Genomic DNA, 18678 nt, shown 5'->3' on the forward strand with positions numbered 1-18678 from the left:
TGTTCTTTCCGATTTTTTGATGTAGGCACTTAGAGCTATAAACTTCCCTCTAAGAACCACTTTCAGCGTGTCCCAGAGGTTTTGTTGTGTTGTATTGTCCTTTTCACTTAATTCCAGGAATGCTTTTATTTCTTTCTTAATTTCTCTTTTGAGAAATTAAGAGTGTGTCATTTAATTTCCATGTGTTCATGTAGTGATTAGGGCTTCTTCCGGTGTTGATTGTAAGCTTTATTGCATTGTGGTCTGATAGAATGCATGGGATTCTTTCACTCTTTTTGTATTTGTTGAGGTTTTGTGCCCCAGTATATATGGTCGATTTTGGAGAAGGTTCCATAGGGTGCTGAGTAGAAAGTATGTCCTTTGGTGGTTGGGTGGAATACTCGGTAGATGTCTGTTAAGTCCATTTGATATATGGTATTGTTTAATTCAGATGTCTCTCTGTTAACTCTGTCCTGTTGACCTATCTAATGGAGACAGTGGGGTATTGAAGTCCCCTACTGTTAATGAGTTGGGATTAATCTGGGTCTTTTTTTATGCTGTTCCAGGAGAAGAATTGTTTAGAGGTATATTTACTAGATGTAATTTTTGTATGTATCAGTCTAAGGATGTATACAGCTGGATAACATATTTGCTTTAGCCAGTTGTAGTCTAAGTTAACTGACTACAGGATGTAAACTCTGGAAACTTCTGTCCAGCCGTTCTTGAAATGAAAATTTTTATATTTATCAGTGAAGTTCAAAATCCACGTTTTGGCCTGGTGTGGTGGCACGTGCCTTTAATCCCAGCACTCAGGAGGCAGAGGCAGGTTGATCTCTGTAAGATCAAGGCCAGCCTGGTCACCTGGTCTGCATAGTGAGTTCCAGACCAGCTGGGGCTGCACAGAGACCTGTTTCAAAAAGACAAAAAAAAAGAAAGGAAAAGAAAATCCACGATTTGGTTGTGATACAAGGACCCCAGGAGCTGTGCCTAGAAGTCTCTGGGGTTCCGGATACTTTTCTGGACTTTCATTTTCTGTGGTAGCATGCTCTTTCTCTTGATTGGAGACCTCTGTGAATGTAGTCTGTGACTCTGGCCTCCGTTTTCTTACCTGACCTGTTCCGGATAACACAGCCATGCCATGGAGTGTCCCGCAAAAGCCAGTTACCTCTATGCTTTGTCTTTAACATCCTTATAATCTATCAGGTGGAAAACCAAGTTGTGGAGAACTAATTTTTTTGTGGAAAGTAAGCATGTGCTTGTTTGTCTAGGAAGAGGGGTATGAAGATGCTCTGTAGTGGTGCTGAGGCGAGACAAGACTGCCAGCCTTTCCTTTGTGTGTCATTTTGTCTTGTTGGAAACGTGTACTAATTTCTAATTTGTTGACATATATTTCGACAGCCAGGCATCATTGATCATGGCTAGTCTCATCCATTGGGAGGCAGATGCAGGAGGAATAGGAGTTTAATGCCAGCCTCTGACTAACAAGTTCAAGGTCGACCTGTACTACATGAAATCCTAGCTCAAAAAACAAAACAAAAAGCGACAAAAACAGAGAGAAGAAAATGTCATTGACTAACGCTGTATCTTAAACTTTTTTAGATGTGTAGATGTTTGTAGTAGACCAGATTTTCCGGTTTCCTCTATATTAATAAACTGAGAGGAAACATTTCTGTGGGAGAATGTACCACTGAGTGGAGGCAGACACCTCAGAAAGGTCTGTTGGAGAAAGCATGGGTTCAAAAGTGGTGAGAGGCATGATGGGAGCAAGACTGAGAGGAAGTCAGCAGGGTCAGAGCAGGGAGAGTGGAAGCAGATTTGGAGAACCACACTCGGGTCGTCCATGAACATGCCCCAGGCTCCCATGCTCTTGATTGGTAACCACTCCCTTGCTGGTCTGCTGGGTTGGAGAAGCCTGTTATGACTCTTCTGTAATGTTGACTAGAACCAGAAAAGTGTGCCAGAGCTATTTTTACATGTGAACTAGCAAACATCTGCTAAAGTGGCAGCAATTCAAGCAGGACTAGATTAGACTGCAGACCTGGAAGGAGTGGCCCTGCATTGACATCAGAGACTAGAGCCTGTTAGTGCATCTCATATTACATAACATTTTCAACTGCTTGCAATGGGTATCTTTTTAGTAACTTACCCAGCTGAGAAATCTATTTTAAACAAATGTCTAAATAGCTCATTGGCATCTTTGTCTAGCTATTTTTATTGTTAAAATTTACATGCGAAAAATTTCCCATCTTAAAGTGGGCAGCAGCCTAGCAGTCTTTAATGATTCTGGAGATTATGTACCCATCACACTACCCAGTTCCAGAATATTGTCACTACTACAGAAAAAAAATCTCCATGTATGTGAGCAGTCTGTCTTTGTTTCCCCTTTCTTTGAGCCCCTGGCAACCACTGATCTGCATTTGGTCTCAAAGGATTTCTCTATTCTGAACATCTGACTATGTGCTCATACACGATGTGGCCTTTTTTTTCTGACATCTTCACTTAGCATGCCTGTGGGATTTGTCTTTGTTGTCTTACTGGCTCTGCATTCCTTCTTGTTGGCTAAATACCTTCTATTGGATGGTTAGTCTCCTTTGTGTTCATCTGGGTGGTTGATGCACATCTGGGTGGTTTCCACTGTGGGGTTATTGGGAGTAATGGTGCAGTGAGCATTTTGTACACAAGTTTTATGTGAAATAAGTTTTCTGTTCTCTTAGGGACATACCTAGTAATGAATTTCCAAGTCATATGGTAATTATGTGATTAACTTTTTGGGAATTGCCAAAGCCTTTTCCTCTACAGCTATGTATTAAATGCCATGTGCACGTTGTTTTAAACATGAGATCTACTAAGAGAGTAGAGTAAATCTATATAACTCCTACTGTGCCTTCCTATGGTCCCCAACACATGGGGATATTAGTGAACCCAGCATTACATGCAACAAGTACCTGCTGAGTGCCTTCATGTGGCTGTTATAACCCTGGGCAGACTACAAGATTGCACAGAATAGGAGTGGTTGCCATTATCACAGATCTGATAGATGAGGAAGCAGCCCTTAAATGACTCTCAGAAAACTAGCATCCATAGTAAGGCTGGATCTGTGCTCTGGAGGAAAAGTGCAACAAGCTTATTTAGTCTTAGAGTAGCAGTAAAGGACCAGGTATCTACAGAAGGTCCCCTGAGAATGTGATGGGAAAGCTGAGATCTGGAAGATGCATAGGTTAACTAGGTAAGGATAGGAGAGTGGTCCAGTCACAGAAGCTAGTGCAAAGCAGGCAGGAAAGAGCATGGTGCTTTGACCATAGACGCTTGGGGAGTGTGACAGGACTGTCAAGAAGAGAGGGTGGGGAGTCAGCAAAAGGCTGTGTCACAAAAAAGGAATAGAGAGATAACTCCATTGGTAAAATGCCTTCTGCACATGCATGAGGACCTGGATTCAGATCCTCAGCACCTATGTTTTTTAAAAGAGGCAGTTGTGGTCATGGTCAGCTATAAGCCTAGTACAGGGGACACAGAAACAGGCCAATTCCTAGAACTCACTGGCCAGATGGTCTAGCCAATCAGTGAACATCATGTTCAGTGAAAGACTGTCTCAAAAAGATATGATGGGGAGCAGTGAGGAAAACGCCAACATCAGCTTCATGCCTTCATGTGCATACACGTGTATGTGCACCCACAAGCACATGTGCACAACCCCCAATACACGTATATGCCTTCTGTGATGGAGGAAATAAAAATATTGACAAAAAGAACATAAAATCAGCAGAACATTTTTAAAAAGGTTTATCTTACTATTTTTATTTTATGTATAGATGTGTGTACATACATGTACACATGTGTCCAGGTGTCTACAGAGGACAGAAGAGGGTATTGGGATCCCCTAAAGCTGGATTTACAGGCAGTTGTGAGCCATATAAGGTGCATGCTGGGAACTGAACTCAGATCCTCTATAAGACCGGCAAGTGCTTTTGACTCTGAACCATCTCTCCAACCCACACCACATTTTTATTTGTTAAATTATCCAGATTTTCAATAGCATTTGTGTATTTTTAAAAACAAACGGTGAGGCAGATGACTGCAACAGACCCACCTAAAAGCATGCTATAACATTCTTAACAAAGAAAAACTAAGCTGCTTAGAAAGTAATACTATAAAGCATGGGACTGGAGAGATCGCTCAGTGGTTAAGAACACTGGTTGTTCTTCCAGAAGACCCTGGTTCAAATCCCAGCACCCACACGGCAGCTAACAACTGTTCGTAACTCCAGTCCCAGGGGATCCAACAGCCTCTTCTGACTTCTGCGGGCATTGCACGACATGGGTGCACGTACTACATGCAGGCAATACACACATACACATAAAATAAAAATTAAAAAAGAAAGTAATACTATAAAACAAAACAAAACTATAATAAAAACAACACCCAAACTGACGTGAATTTAACAAAATTTCAGGATGAAAAGTTTTTGTACAAAAGTTTAATACACCTGTATATACTACCAGTAACTGATTTTAAAATGAAATAAAAACATATCATTTATGACAAGAGAGAAATCAAATACCAGAAAACATTATGAAAGGTCAATTTACAGAAAACTAGAAAACGTATCCAAGAGAAATTAATGGAAACATAGTACACGGATAGATATAGTTTGACTATGAATGAAAAGACGAGCTCTGACTCAAATTCAAGAAGAGTTGTTGCATTATGTATTTATTGTATTTTATTTGGAAATTTAACATTCAGCCACATATGGTGTCTAACACCTATAATCAAGAGGCTGACAGGAGGCCTTCAGGTTCCAGGCCACCATGGGCTATATAATGAAACATCTAAAAAAAAACAAAAACAGAAAAAGAATTGGCAGTCAAAACTTTAAAAAGCGAAGTTAATATCTCAGAAGGACAATGTACATGACTTAAAATAACTAATTCCAAGATTTTCCATAAAGAGACAGTAATCATGATAGACATGCACATAGCTTGATGGAATAAATATGGAGTCCAGAAATCAGTCCATAAGAGTGCTGTGCAACATAATAAAGGAAAGAAAACTTTTTAAAATAGAATCTTAGATATGTTGACAGAAAGTACACTTAAAAAAATTCATGGGCTTAAAGAAATACACTGTCTGTGTTAGACAATAGGCAATAGGAAATATCAGAGCATATTCTGTACAAACACAGCTTTAAAACTATCTTCTACCACCACTAGTTGTATCAACAAATGCAGAACCTGTGGACACAGAGGGATTATCAATTATGAAATGCAAGACAATCTATGATAACTACATTACACTGGCTTCTAGGGTAGAGGGGTGGATGGCAAAGGAGCATAAGGGATTCCTTATGCTCCTTATTCCATTCTGGAATTCTCTGTCTTGTTTTTAGTGGCAGATATACATGTGTCTACAATTTTCAAAACCCTGAAAGAACACTGAAGATCTGTCCATTTTAAGCCGGGTATGGTGGCACATGCCAGCACTTGGCAGACAGAGGCAGGTAAATCTCTATGAGATGGAGACCAGCCTGGTCTACATTCCACGTTCCATGCCAGCTAGGGCTACAGGGAGACCCTGTCTCAAACAACAACAGCAACAAAAGATCTACCCATTTTGTTGTAAACTATACTTCAGTTGAAAAGGAAAACCTCATAAGAATGAGCAAGCACATATTCTAAGGGGAACAGACGCGGGGAACAGACACAGGGTGAGACAGTGGGAAATCAAGAATATAGTTGTAGACTGCTGAGCCTCACATGAGGAGGGGGCCACATGTCACAGAGTGGTATTCAAACCAGAGTTGCCTGACCTATCTTCCAGATAATCTTAAATTCTTTATTTTATTCTCATAGATTTTTAATAGGCTTTATTTTTATTTTATGTGCATGAGTGTATTACCCGCATGTATGTAAGTACATCTGTGTCATGTAATGCCTACAGAGGCTAGAAGAGAGCATTGGGTCCCCTGGAACTGGAGTTAGAGGCATTTGTTAGCTGCCATGCAGGTGCTGGGAACTGAACCCACATCCTCAGCAAGAGCAGCCAGTACTCTTATTTGCTGAGACATCTCTCCATTCCCAATTTAAAAATATATAACACATAATAATCATTGCTTTCATTATTATTTCTTGGCAGAATTGCATACATTTATGGTATAGCACTTGACATTTTGGTATACACTCAGTCCTCCTATCAACAGGCTTCTCATCTACAGGTTCAACCAACCTCAGATCAAAAATTTTCAAGAATTGTGTCTCTGCTGAAGATGGTTAGACATTTGCCATTGCCACGATATCCTAGCTAATGTAATGTAACAGTTGTTTGCATAGTATTTGCATTGTGTTAGGTATGCTGAATTAGCTAGAGATTTAAATTACGTAGGAGGATACGCATAATTTATATACAAGTATTATCCTATTTTCTGTGCAGGGCTTCAGCATCTGCAGATTTGGGTGTCTTGGTGGAGGGAAGGCTCCTAAAATCAATACCAGCAGAGAACTCTATTTATATATTGTCAATTAATTGTGTCAGTCTGACTGATTAACATGTCTGTCACCTCGCAGTTTCCTTTGGTGAGGATATTTAATATCTACCCTCTCCACAGTTTTAAGTTACATATTATGTTAACTACAGTCACTGTGCTATTCAGTAGATCCCCAGAATATTCATTTGTCTAACCTGAAACCTTTTCATGTCAAATCTATTTTAGAAATATTAGACATTGGTTTTAAAAAAGAATAGTCAAGAAGCCCGGTGTAATGATGCACGCCTTTAATCCTAGCACTCAGGAGGCAGAGGCAGGTGGAGCTCTGTGAGATCAAGCCAGCCTGCTCTACATAGTGAGTTCCAGGTCATCTGGGGTACAGGGAGACCCTGGCTCAAAAACAAAAATCCAAGGCTGGGTGAGATGTCTCAGCAGGTAAATAAGGACCTTCCTATGCTGCAAGCTTGAAGACCAGATTTAGGATCCCTAGAACCCACACAAAAGCCAGGCAGGTGTGGCAGTCAATTTATAAACTCAGAACTCTGCAGATGAGACAGGGTATCCCCAGGATAAGGGGAACTGGCTAGCTACTCTAGTTCTGGGTTCAGCAAAATACCTTGTTTCAATATATAAGGTGGAGAGTGATTAAGGAAGACACCTGATGTCACCATCTGGTTTCCACACAAGCACATACACACATACACCTACATATATGCATACTATTCGTGTACACACACACACACACAAGCCAAATATTGGAGTTGGAGTAATGTTTACTAATAAGAGGTAGTCTCATAAGGAAAGAAATGTCAATAAAAGATCTAAACATTATTGAATAATTTATTTTGAAGTTAATCAATGTGAACCTTTAGTCCAAACATTGAGTCTGTCTTAGAATTCTGGATAGCACTTGGCCAGCTCTCCTAATCAATACTTGTTTATATTTTAGCTGCTAGGTTATGCTCTATAGGGACTTTACTCTCCTTTATTCTTGATTCTTGGTGGCAAACTATTCTCAGGAAGACACTGGGAGGCATTGGCAGAAAGACCTAAACCCAGGCTTTTCACAGAGAGTCATGTTCTCTAAAGTGGTGCTATGTGAGCATTGTCAAGGAGCAGGCCTCCTCCTGAGATCAGTTTGGTTGAGCTCTGTAGGCCTTAGAGATTTGGAGACTAGGATAGTATTCTGTATGTATATGGCTCAGGTCCGTGGCCCCTATCTGTTTGAGTAGCATTAAAAACAAGATTTTTAACTTATTCAATACATGCTCTAATTTTAGCCCTTCAACTTGAAGTTAATAAAGTTATTTCACCAAGATGCACTATAAGGTATTCTTTTATTTACTTTTCCACGAGCATTTGAGTATATTATGTGGCAGAAGTGCTACAGATTATTAGAAATAAAGTATTGAGTAAGAAGCATCTCCTGTTAGCTGAGTGTGGTGACTTACATCTTTAATCCCAACACTCAAGAGGTAGAGGCAGATGGATCTCTGTGATTTTGAGGCCAGCCTGGCCTGCATAGTGTGTTCCAGGCCAGCTGGGGACAGGGAGAACCTGTCTCAAAAAGACAAAAAAATAAAAAATAAAAAATAAAAAAGGAAGCATCCCCTGTTTGAAGGGCATTTTGGAAACACAAGAATTATAGACTTATTGGTAAGGAATGTTATATTTTCTGTTTGATGCTTTGAGAGATTGTTATCATTGTGACTTTTCTAGAAGGCTCAGGCTCTGTATCTTCTAACATCAAGAGAACTGAATGCCGTATATTTTTACCTATAAATTGTTTATTTTCTAACCTTCTATCATGCTGTGCTGTGCTGTTTCTGAAGGATGTAATGTTAAAACAAACATTAGCTTTGCCCCAAGAATTTACTGTGCATAATTTATTAATGGACTTTGACTTTTTCTATAAGTCATCACATTATTACCTTGCACTGTTTGGACTTTTAGGTATGCATTAGTATAATGCAGGGTTATGTTGCAGCTGAATAGTAGGGAGGGTTAGTAACAGTATTACAGTGAAGCATGGAGTCAACCATAAAATACTCTTCTCTCATATTTTTAGAATAGCTTCTTTCACTATTTTCAATAAGTCAAGCATGGAATGTTTTGCTATTTTTGTATTATCATGAACTTAATGAGACAAGTTCTTTAAGGGTTTTGTTTATTTTTATTTTATATGTAAATTTTGCTTGCATGTATGCAAGTGAATCTGTGTCATACAATGCCCATGGAGGCCAGAAGAGGGCATCAGTTCTCCCTGGAACTGGAGTTATAGACGGTTGTTAGCCACCAGGTGGGACCTGGGAACCATACCAGGGCAAGAGTAGCCAGTGCTCTTAACTGTTGAACCATTTCTCCAACCCCTGATACAGGTTCTTTTATGTTGCTTTTTTTGTGTTAAAATCTCACTGATTAGAATTGTTATTTTCCTGCTTGTGATTCTTTTCCCAAAATTGCTATTCCTGTATCATGTGAAACGGGTATAAGCCAGTCATTTCCTTTTTTTTTTTTATTAAATTGGTGTTTGTGGGACAGGGTCTCCCTGTAAAGGGGCTGGCCTGGAACTCACTATGTAGACCCTGGTGGCCTTGAGCTCACAGAGATCTGCCTGCTTCTGCCTCCCTAGTGCCGGGACTACAGGTGTGCACCACCATGCCTGGCTTGTCATTTCCTTTTTAAAATATTTTTTGAGACTTTTTCCTCCAGTCCATGCCAGTGATCCCCCTACATGCCAGTAGAGCCATATAGCAGCACCAGTGAGGTGGCGTCTCATCACGGGTGGGAGCTAAAGTGGATTCTGGAAGTTTCTGTTTCTTTGCATAATCCTCCCATCTTTGCTATCACAATAAACTTTCCAAATCTATGATATTGCTGCTAGCCATTCCATGTGAAGCTATTTATTTGCAGTAATCATTTCATCAGAAATAGCCTTTTGATTGGTAGTAAAAAAAAAAAAAATGTTCTTTAAAAATGTCACCTTTTTTTTTTTTTTTCCAGTTTTGAGAAATGGTGCTTGGGAAATTGTTCACTGGGAAAAGGTATGCATTGATTTTCATTTTGTTCCAGAAGAAATGCATAGAGGTGTACTTAACAGACATAATTTTTGTATGCATTGTAAGCAAATAATTCCACTCATATGGAAGCTGTTTAGTAATAATGTAAACATACATGGAGTGTCCACTTGGCTACATGTGTTCAGTATTTCTGTATTCTTTCTTCTATAAAGACTTGTTTTGAAAAGTAAATCTAGAACATTTTTCTTTTACAGTATGTTTTGAGTACTATTTTCATAGATTTTATTTTTTTGCATTATAAATTTTGTTTTAATCATCTACTGTCCAAGTAAAATAAAAATTAGAGTTCTAATATTTCACCTTTGTATGCTTTACTTCAAATTCATATAGTGAAACTATTCCAGTTTGCATATGACTACTATTTTAAGGACAATAGTCATGTAAAACTAAACACCATTTTCTAGTGAATCAAAAATCAGTTCCATGACATTGGAGGTTAATTTGTTTGCTAGGTCCTCTAACGTGGCAGTTAGTGAATTGAGTCATAATTCAGCAAGTATTATCCAAGTGTTCATTCTTTTCAGAGTTCACTTTTAAAAGGTAAGCAATGATTATTATTAGTTCTCCCTATGTTCTGGAAGATTTATCCACAGTGAATGGCCTCTATGACTTACTAAATGATTTTTGGAGGCCAGGGCAGTGAACACTGGAGGCCTGTCTCACAGGACAGTATCTTGTGGGACAATAAAGGCATGAGTCACTGCCAGTTCATTTGTACTCCATTGAAGTCCATGTATTTGATTCTACCTTGTGACATTCATGGTCACTTTGTGTCCCTGAAGTGGTAAGGTCTCTTCTCAAGAAACAAATTGCATTTTTGTTGATTTTTGAATCAGTAGCTAGAATAGGGACTGACATCACCTCTTCTAGACAGTTGGAAGTTCACCTTTCTCTGTTCTCTCATCTTTGACATAAGAATAATAAGGAGGAAATTATTATCATTATGTTGTATTTCTGTGGTAGCCATCTCTGTTTCAGAAAAAAAGAAGTAGAAAACCAAAAAGCCAAGAACTTTCAGACTTTCTTTTATGGTCTTGTCTGGGACTGGCAGATTTCAACATTGTAGAGAGAAGACAGATCGGGTAGAATAAAATCCACTGAATGGAATTCTTACTATATTTAATACTAGGGTCATCAGTAGTGTTAAACAGAAGTACACATTTTAGCAAATTAACGTATCAGGGTTTTTCTTCTTATCTAGAATTCTTACTCGGGAAATATACAAAATCAGGAGATAACTCTCTCCTACTTCACTCTAAAATTAACATTCACATTTTCTTATTTTTCTAATAGCCATTATCTTGAGGCTGTGCCAGTCTACATGGATTGCTGTAACTATCATCTTTAAAGTTTTAATAGAGAAAGACATTAAATCACCAACATGATTACTCATGATTAGTATGGTTAATCACCCTGGAGATTGAAACACAGAACTTAGAATCTTGCCAAAAGTCCCCCAGCTAAAAGCCTGATGTTATTTAATAATTGTAACCAGATAATTACAATTAATGACCTTGGTTCATTGATGAATTCAAGATAAATATGCCAAAGCTAGCACTAATCTTACGTTGGCCACATCATCAGGAAATATAGGAAGATGAACGCTCATTCCTTCTAATATGTGGTATACTTACAAACAAAATCTGTATGTGACCTGTGGAAATAGAGTATCTGTATTTTAGGAGACAGAAGCAGGAAGATCTCTGTGAGTTCAAGGCCAGCCTGGTCTACATAGTGAGTTCTAGGCTAGCTGGGGCCATGGGGAGACCCTATTTCAAAAGAAGACCCCCACCTCCAAAAAAGCCCTAAATATTTCCTTAACTTCCACCAAGTGGATATGTAGTTAAAGCATTTCTGTCATGACAGGTTTTTCCTCAGCCTCTTCCTATTATAGTGGAATTGAAATTTAAAATAGAGAATGCCATGTTAAGAACCAAAATCCAAAAGGAAAGGGAGCTGCTTGAGTATCTTTGAGAAACTGCTCTAAAACACAGGCAAATGAGGAAGTTCCCTGACTTCAAGTCATATGAGGACTTGGGCAATTAGTGAGTTTTGGCTTTTCCAGTATACCATATAAGGTGTAATATTTCCTTCAGCTTATTAGCCCCAAGGCTTTCTGTTGTCTTACCATGAATACAGAGGTGGGGAATCACTGCAATCAATTAGGAATTTTTGTAAGTAGAATAATTTAACCTAACACTGTGATGGAGATAAATACAGTTCTGTTTTTATGAAGCATATAGTTTAATTGGAGAAAAAACATTAACACTTGGGAGATGACTAAAAAACAATGAAATGATACCCTGGGTAGGTGGCATTTTCTCTAAGTGCCTTGAGCATATATATTGCATACACTTGTTGTCATTGGCTGCTCTGTTAATTGTCTCAACACATTATCTTAGGGGACAGTTTGTATTTATAACTTATCGGTTTTTATAGTGTGTTTAATTGGAGAAAAAACATTAACACTTGGGAGATGACTAAAAAACAATGAAATGATACCCTGGGTAGGTGGCATTTTCTCTAAGTGCCTTGAGCATTTATATTGCATAATCTTGTTGTCATTGGCTGCTCTGTTAATTGTCTCAACACATTATCTTAGGGGACAGTTTGTATTTATAACTTATCGGTTTTTATAGTGTTTTTAAAGCCTGTTTAAAGTGTGAGTGTTTGATCCCAACACCCTTGGTATTTTAGCACTTTTACATTGTCTACATTTCAAGTTTTAGCTGAAGTAATTTTTTTTTTTTGTAATCAAGCCATTCAAAGCTTGCCCACGTAGGTAACCAGCATATACATCATACTTTAAAAGGCAGCCCTCTCCAGCCTTCCCTCACTTACTCTCTCCAATGCATCAAACAGAACACAGTGGCCCCATCTGCAGTGATTTCCTATTTTGATCCCCACTAAGGGTACTGCTACTGAGCTGAGCCAGGTTGTGTCTTAGTTGGAGATGCACTGTTTGCCAAAACCTGTAAGACAGCTGACAAATTACTTCTGTTTCTGTCCACAGTATATCCTTAATTCATCTTCATGCTATGCTCAGGAAAAATGTTACCAAATAATAAAGAAATTAAGCTGCTTAGCTTTTATTTGAATTATAATGATAGTTTCAGTAAATTTAATTATGCAAAAATCAAGCACTGCAGACAGGCAGTTGTGGGTTTGACTTGGCTTTTCTACTCATCCTTAGCATACAACTTAGAAACTTAGAATTTTAGATGTTTTCTTCTATAAAGTATGAATTATGGTGACTACTTGTTTCATAAAGGACGTTGTAAAAAGTAACCATCGTCATATATATATGGGAATTTCTCCAGCTGTACAAAGACTTTCTTAAGTAGGGTAAAGATCTCAATTGGCAGATTCCTCCTTTTTAGTTTTATGTCAAAGAGAGCGATAAGAGGTTAAGATGTCAGCTATGCAGATAGACTTGATCAATAAATTTTAGTAAGATAAGTTATATTTCAGATAAAACAAGTACACATTGATTTTATAAAGTATTCCCCATATCTCTGGCTTCACCCCAAAATAATCGTATGCCATTTTGTGAAGGTTAGATTGGTTTCCTCTGTATTCTGTGCTTTAATACAGTGGGTTGTATATTTTCACCATCTTTCCATGCAGATAATTAACCAATTCCCAGTTTTCTTTCAGGTAAATGTTGGAGATATAGTTATAATAAAAGGCAAAGAGTATATACCTGCTGACACTGTACTTCTCTCGTCAAGGTAGAGATACCTACTGATGCTCAAACGGTGTAGAGGATGATTTCTCTACCCTGCATTGGCCTTGTGATTTCTCCAAGGAAATAAAGAATAAACGAAGAAATCCAAACCTCTCTAATAATGTTTAATTAAGCATTTAAAAAGTTAATTGGCCAACTATTTGTCATATAGAATAAGTAACAGGTACTACATAATCCAAAGTTGAGGGTCTCCTCTTCCTCTGGCTTCAAATAGATCCATGTGTGCAGACCACTAACTCTGTTAACAAAGATCTCTTGTCCTTTATTTGATTTCATCCAGGGATTGGGCTCTGTTGATTTTTATCTTTCAGTCCTTGTTCATCATAAATTCCTTTGTGGTGCAATCATATACCTTGCAAACTTTCCTGATCCTTATGGTGAAATAGTACAAGAAAATGAGCAAATGATTTCTTTTTGCCATCATATCTTTGGAAATGCCATAATATTCCAACCAAAAAATAGTTACTTTACTCTTTAAGTCCTTTATGTTACTGAATTTAGATAATTTGTTATACTCATATTTAAGATCATTGTGATTCAATATTCAGAACATGTGGCACATTTTCCATTTAAAGAATGTTATTTTCAAATGGCTTTAGGATTTTAAAACCATATAACTAATCCTAATATAAATCAAGAAGTAATGTTTTTAATATTGTTGAAGTTGTTTATCATCATTTCCTTGGACAGTTTGATTTGTAAAATCCACGTAAAAATATGGACAGTGTCCTTTTTTCAAAATCTATTTAATCAGGTCATGACTTAAAGTGATTGGATTTTTGAGCCAGATTGATAGCCCACACCTTTGATCCCAGCACTTGGGAGACAGGAAGGTGGATATCTGTGAGATCGAGGCCAACCTGGTCTACATTGTGAATTCCAGGCCAACTGGGGCTACAGGAAGACCTTGCCTCAAAAAAAAATTTTTTTAAATAAAGTAAAATGTTTGGATTTTTGACAAATGGAGCATAATCAGGAAAATAATACTCAGATATTCATAAAAGCAAGTGAGCAGGCAGCTGAAATGACTGAGGCAGTTGTATTTCCATATTTTATAACTGACAACTTTGTGTGACATAAAAATAGTTTTCTTCATTAAGATAATTAATATGACTGTCTCTTAAGAAAGACTTTCTGTTCTTAGTTTCCTTTGTTATAACTGTGTCAGGGAGAGTTTCCAAAACGTAGCTGTTAGCTTATTGATTGTACTTGTCTCTGGGAGAACAAGCTCCAGGATGAGCTTATGGTAGTTTGAAATTAAAGTAGAACAAGCTTGAAAGTTACTGAGTTTCATTGACTTCTATTTTGGAATGAAGAAACTGAATTTTTAGCATATAACAACTACTCTTTATGCACCAAAAAGGGATAAAATCAAATAACTAAAGCTATTAATTCAAGTCAGGACAGAGTCTTGCTTCTGTGTGTTTCATACACTCCCTAAAAAATTTCTATGGATTTAAGGGCTTACCCCTCCACCCCAAACCACAGTGTATTACTTCTACCTTATTAATTATTAAATAACTGCAAATGGTGCAGTCATTCTTCAGATTCCCTAAGATCTACATCTTTGCAGCTTTCCATGAAAGTTAATATGATGCTGATATAGTCAATTTTGAAAATGTTTTGGAATCATAAAATTTTTAGTGTGGAGGGAGCTAATGTATATTTGATTTTTCAAATTGCTAACAGATAATTTTTAAATCATTTATTTGTTTACTTGGCAGAAGTGGAGATACAATTGACACCAAATAGAGGAGTTAGAAAAGGAAAGCGTAAGACAAAGGAGCTCAATACAAAATGCTTTTATTTAATTTGATAAGAAATGCTTGTATGCAAACTTTAAAAACTGACAGTTGATTAGAGAGATGCCTCAGCAGTTAAGAGCACTTGCTGCTCTTGCAGAGGACCTGGGTTCAGTTCCCAGCACCCACAAGGTGGCTAACAACCATCTGTAACTCCAGTTCCAGGGGATGTGGTACCCTCTTCTGACCTTCATCGGCACTGCACGACATGGGTGCACTTACATGCAGGCAATACACTCATACACATACAATAAAAATAACAAATAAAAGTTTTTATATTCAAAAGTGAAAATTGGGCTTAAACACAAATAAGTGGTCTTTGAATATTAAATATTTTCATATACCTTCAGGCCTGATCAAAATAAATTTTGAAAAAATTGGCATTAGACATTCTTATTAACATGAATTATTTTCTGTAATAATTTCAAAACTTCTGTCTTTTTTGTCCATTTGTTTGGTTTTTATTTCTCTGTTTTTCGTTTTCTTTTTTTTCTCCCCATTTTAATTATTTTAAACTGGGCCGTGTAGGTGGCAGTAGGGGAAATAGTGAAAGTGGCCAATGGGGAGCATCTCCCAGCAGATCTCATCAGTCTGTCCTCAAGGTCAGAACCATGGAGTTGTACACGATGTGTGTATGTGGGTCCTCACCCTAAACCAAAGACACTGCACCCAAATATGGTGGAGCTCTACATCTCTTCCTTTAAAGCACAGGCATTTTTACTCTTCTAGGTCATACAAATTTCAGAGAGATTTTAAAGGCATTTTATGAATGCAATGCTGGCTGTTGTTTGCCGCTCAGCTGAGCAGATTCAACTCCTTTTATCAATAGGAGTCCAAGAGCTTTTAATTTCCCATGCATTATTAACATGTATTCATATTTAACAACATGCCTCAACATTAAGGCTTAACTTATTGCCTCTCCAGGATATTGTTTTGAATAGCATTAAGCTTTTCATTGAAAACTGATTACATTTTAAGCATGTTTTCTTGTTCTCATATTTTAAATTTTCTACAACTTCTGTGGAATTTCTAAAATGAATGTGACTATAATTTGGGTTTGTATAGGGTTTATAGAGGACCCCTGCACAAAGCTGGATGTCATACATTCTTATGCTGCATGTTTTGGGATCAGTCTTTGTCCCACTCAGTTGTGACCAAGTGCACGTTACTGTGGTAAACATCACCTGTCTCCTAGTGTCTGTATCGTGAGATGCATCTTGTTTCGTTTTCCCACTTCCTAATCAGAAAGCCTGCTTTGCTTCTCTGACTGCAGTTTGTGTTTTGGATGTCATCATAACTTGCTAAATGTTTGTGACGTAGCATGATTCCTGACTTCTTGCTCCCTTTTCACAGCCCTGTTAAGAACTGTTTTGGTCACAGCTTTCTTAAATGATTATTAGAATGTTCCAAATTGGGATGTGTATTTTATTGGCCTGTTTGAACCAGAAGTGAGCCATTTAGACTTCCTAATTTCTTAGACATTGAAAGCCATGCAAGTTGTTTTGTGAGGGAGGAAAGTTAGAATTAGAATGTTACTCTCATTTTGATATGAGAGTGGCTTTGGATGAATATATTTATCAGTAACATTTTAATTAATTTTACTACGTAGGTAAAGAGTCACCATGCTTCTTTGTTATCAGATGTGTCTTATAGTTTTTAGAAACCATTCATGTTTCAAATGTATATAAGGAAACTATAAATTTGGACAATTACCAAAATTACATAAATTTTAAAATAATTTTTTGAGTAATTGATAGGGTGAAAATGTAAATGCTGAAAGAGTTCTCTAGTTGGGAAATAGCAGTCTTTATGAAAGAAAGCTCAGAGGGAGAATGGGAGCACTTGCAAAGTTACTTTAAAATAAATCTATAAAATTTGATTACTGTCTATGTCTTTAACTTATGCAAATCTCAGGACAACAAAACTAAGCTAAATAACCATTCTGAAACTTAAAATTCCATTTCACACATGTGCAAATTCGAAGTTGATTAAAAAATTCCAAATGTTGTAACTTGTAAATTTATTTTTTTATATGATAGTAAACTAGGCTTGTTATATAGCCAAGTGTTAGTGAGACTGGTTTAACTTCACAATGCTTTTCCATAGAGTTGAGTGAGAATTGAATTTTACAGTTGGGCCACATTCATATGCCTGTAGTTGCCAGGCTACTGGGAACTGGAAAGTCAGCATAGGGAGCAGGGCAGAAGACAGACTAGGGTAAGATGCCTGTGGTAAAACTAGAGAACACAGTCCCCTTAGGCCACTACAACTACACCACCTGCACACTCAAGTGGGGCCCCAAGAAGACAGATGTGCTAAGTTCAGGATAAGTAGCAAGATGACTATGTAGGCTGATTTTAGTTTAAGAATTTCTGCCTCAAAATCTCAGTCAGGCTGAGGGGATAGCTCAGTCAATAAAGTGTTTACAAGCATGAGGACTGAAGTCCAATCCCCAGAACCCACAGGAGAGTAAGCCCATTGCTGGGGCATCAGACACAGGTGATCTCAGGGGCTTACTGACTAGCCAGCCTAGCCTGTCAGCTAGATCCAGCCCAATGAGAGACCCTGTCTCAGAAACAATAACAACAACAACAACAAAACTACTTGGACAGCACCTGAAGAATGACAGCTGATACTGTCCTGTGACTTCTATACAAATGCAAGCACAGGCCCCCACACAGACATGTGTACCTGCGCTCATACAACTACACGTACACACACAGACATGCACAGACACAGACACACACACACATACACACCTCAAATTTTAAAAATAGAACAGAAAAATAGAGAATAGAATGTATATGTCCACTTTCATAGTAAAATCTGTTCTTACAGTCATTAAAAGTGGCCCTAAGTTTTTAATATTTATGTGGTCGTATGATCCTGCCATCACAACTAAAAGGGTAGTTAGTGCAAGTTTATAGCAGGAACAATCTGGAATTTTCTAATCAACAGTTTTGCACACCAATTTACATGTGGGCCATGAGCATAAAATCTGACTTGATATTTCTAAGCTGAAGATAAATCTGGACACAAAACTGCTTTACATTTCAGAAATAGTCTGCGTTGTGTCTATATGAATAAGCAGTTTAAAAATAATGTGACAAATCTACTCATTATGTTAAGACCATTACTAAGTGTTGTCAGGAAATGGCTTTTGGGTCCTCCTGGCTGGAAGGCTGATTAGAGGGTCACGCATGAGCTCTGACTCACTGCATCTTGCTCTAAGAATGAAAGTCACTGAGAAGCTGGGTGGCTATAGCTGTCTAGAATACATGGCTTTGGTGAGTCTGAGCACTTAAATAAGTTGCTGTTACTGTGCTCCTTTATATTTCTCCCACTAAATCTTTGTGTTTTCAATTCTGAACAACAGTGAGCCCCAGGCAATGTGCTACATTGAGACATCCAATTTAGATGGTGAAACAAACTTGAAAATTAGACAAGTAAGTTCTAATATGGGCTTGTAATCACTATTTACTCTCTTTTCTTACTGTCTGAAAGTAATTCTGTCCAACTACAACTGTTTTCTCATTGAACCCCTGTGAAAATGTTTCATGAACTGGTATTTAAGTATTGTGGGACTCA

At 37.7% G+C, this 18678-nt stretch overlaps 1 protein-coding gene across 3 annotated transcripts in view; it reads left to right on the forward strand.

Annotated features, from left to right (window-relative positions):
* Atp8a1 (ATPase phospholipid transporting 8A1) overlaps positions 1–18678 on the forward strand; it is a 255642-nt gene that overhangs the window by 55100 nt on the left and 181864 nt on the right. For 2 of the 3 annotated variants that reach the window (XM_008827209.3, XM_008827210.3), the window contains exons 6-8: positions 9464–9504; positions 13198–13271; positions 18467–18536. In XM_008827209.3, coding sequence (XP_008825431.1) covers positions 9464–9504; positions 13198–13271; positions 18467–18536 — 185 coding nt within the window. Of the gene's footprint in view, positions 1–9463; positions 9505–13197; positions 13272–15618; positions 15693–18466; positions 18537–18678 lie in introns of all 3 variants that reach the window. The other variant, XM_008827208.3, reaches the window with a different exon arrangement.

The sequence above is a fragment of the Nannospalax galili genome, unplaced genomic scaffold, assembly GCF_000622305.1.
Source record: "Nannospalax galili isolate Female #2095 unplaced genomic scaffold, S.galili_v1.0 scaffold772, whole genome shotgun sequence".
NCBI classification, from domain to species: Eukaryota; Metazoa; Chordata; class Mammalia; order Rodentia; family Spalacidae; genus Nannospalax; species Nannospalax galili.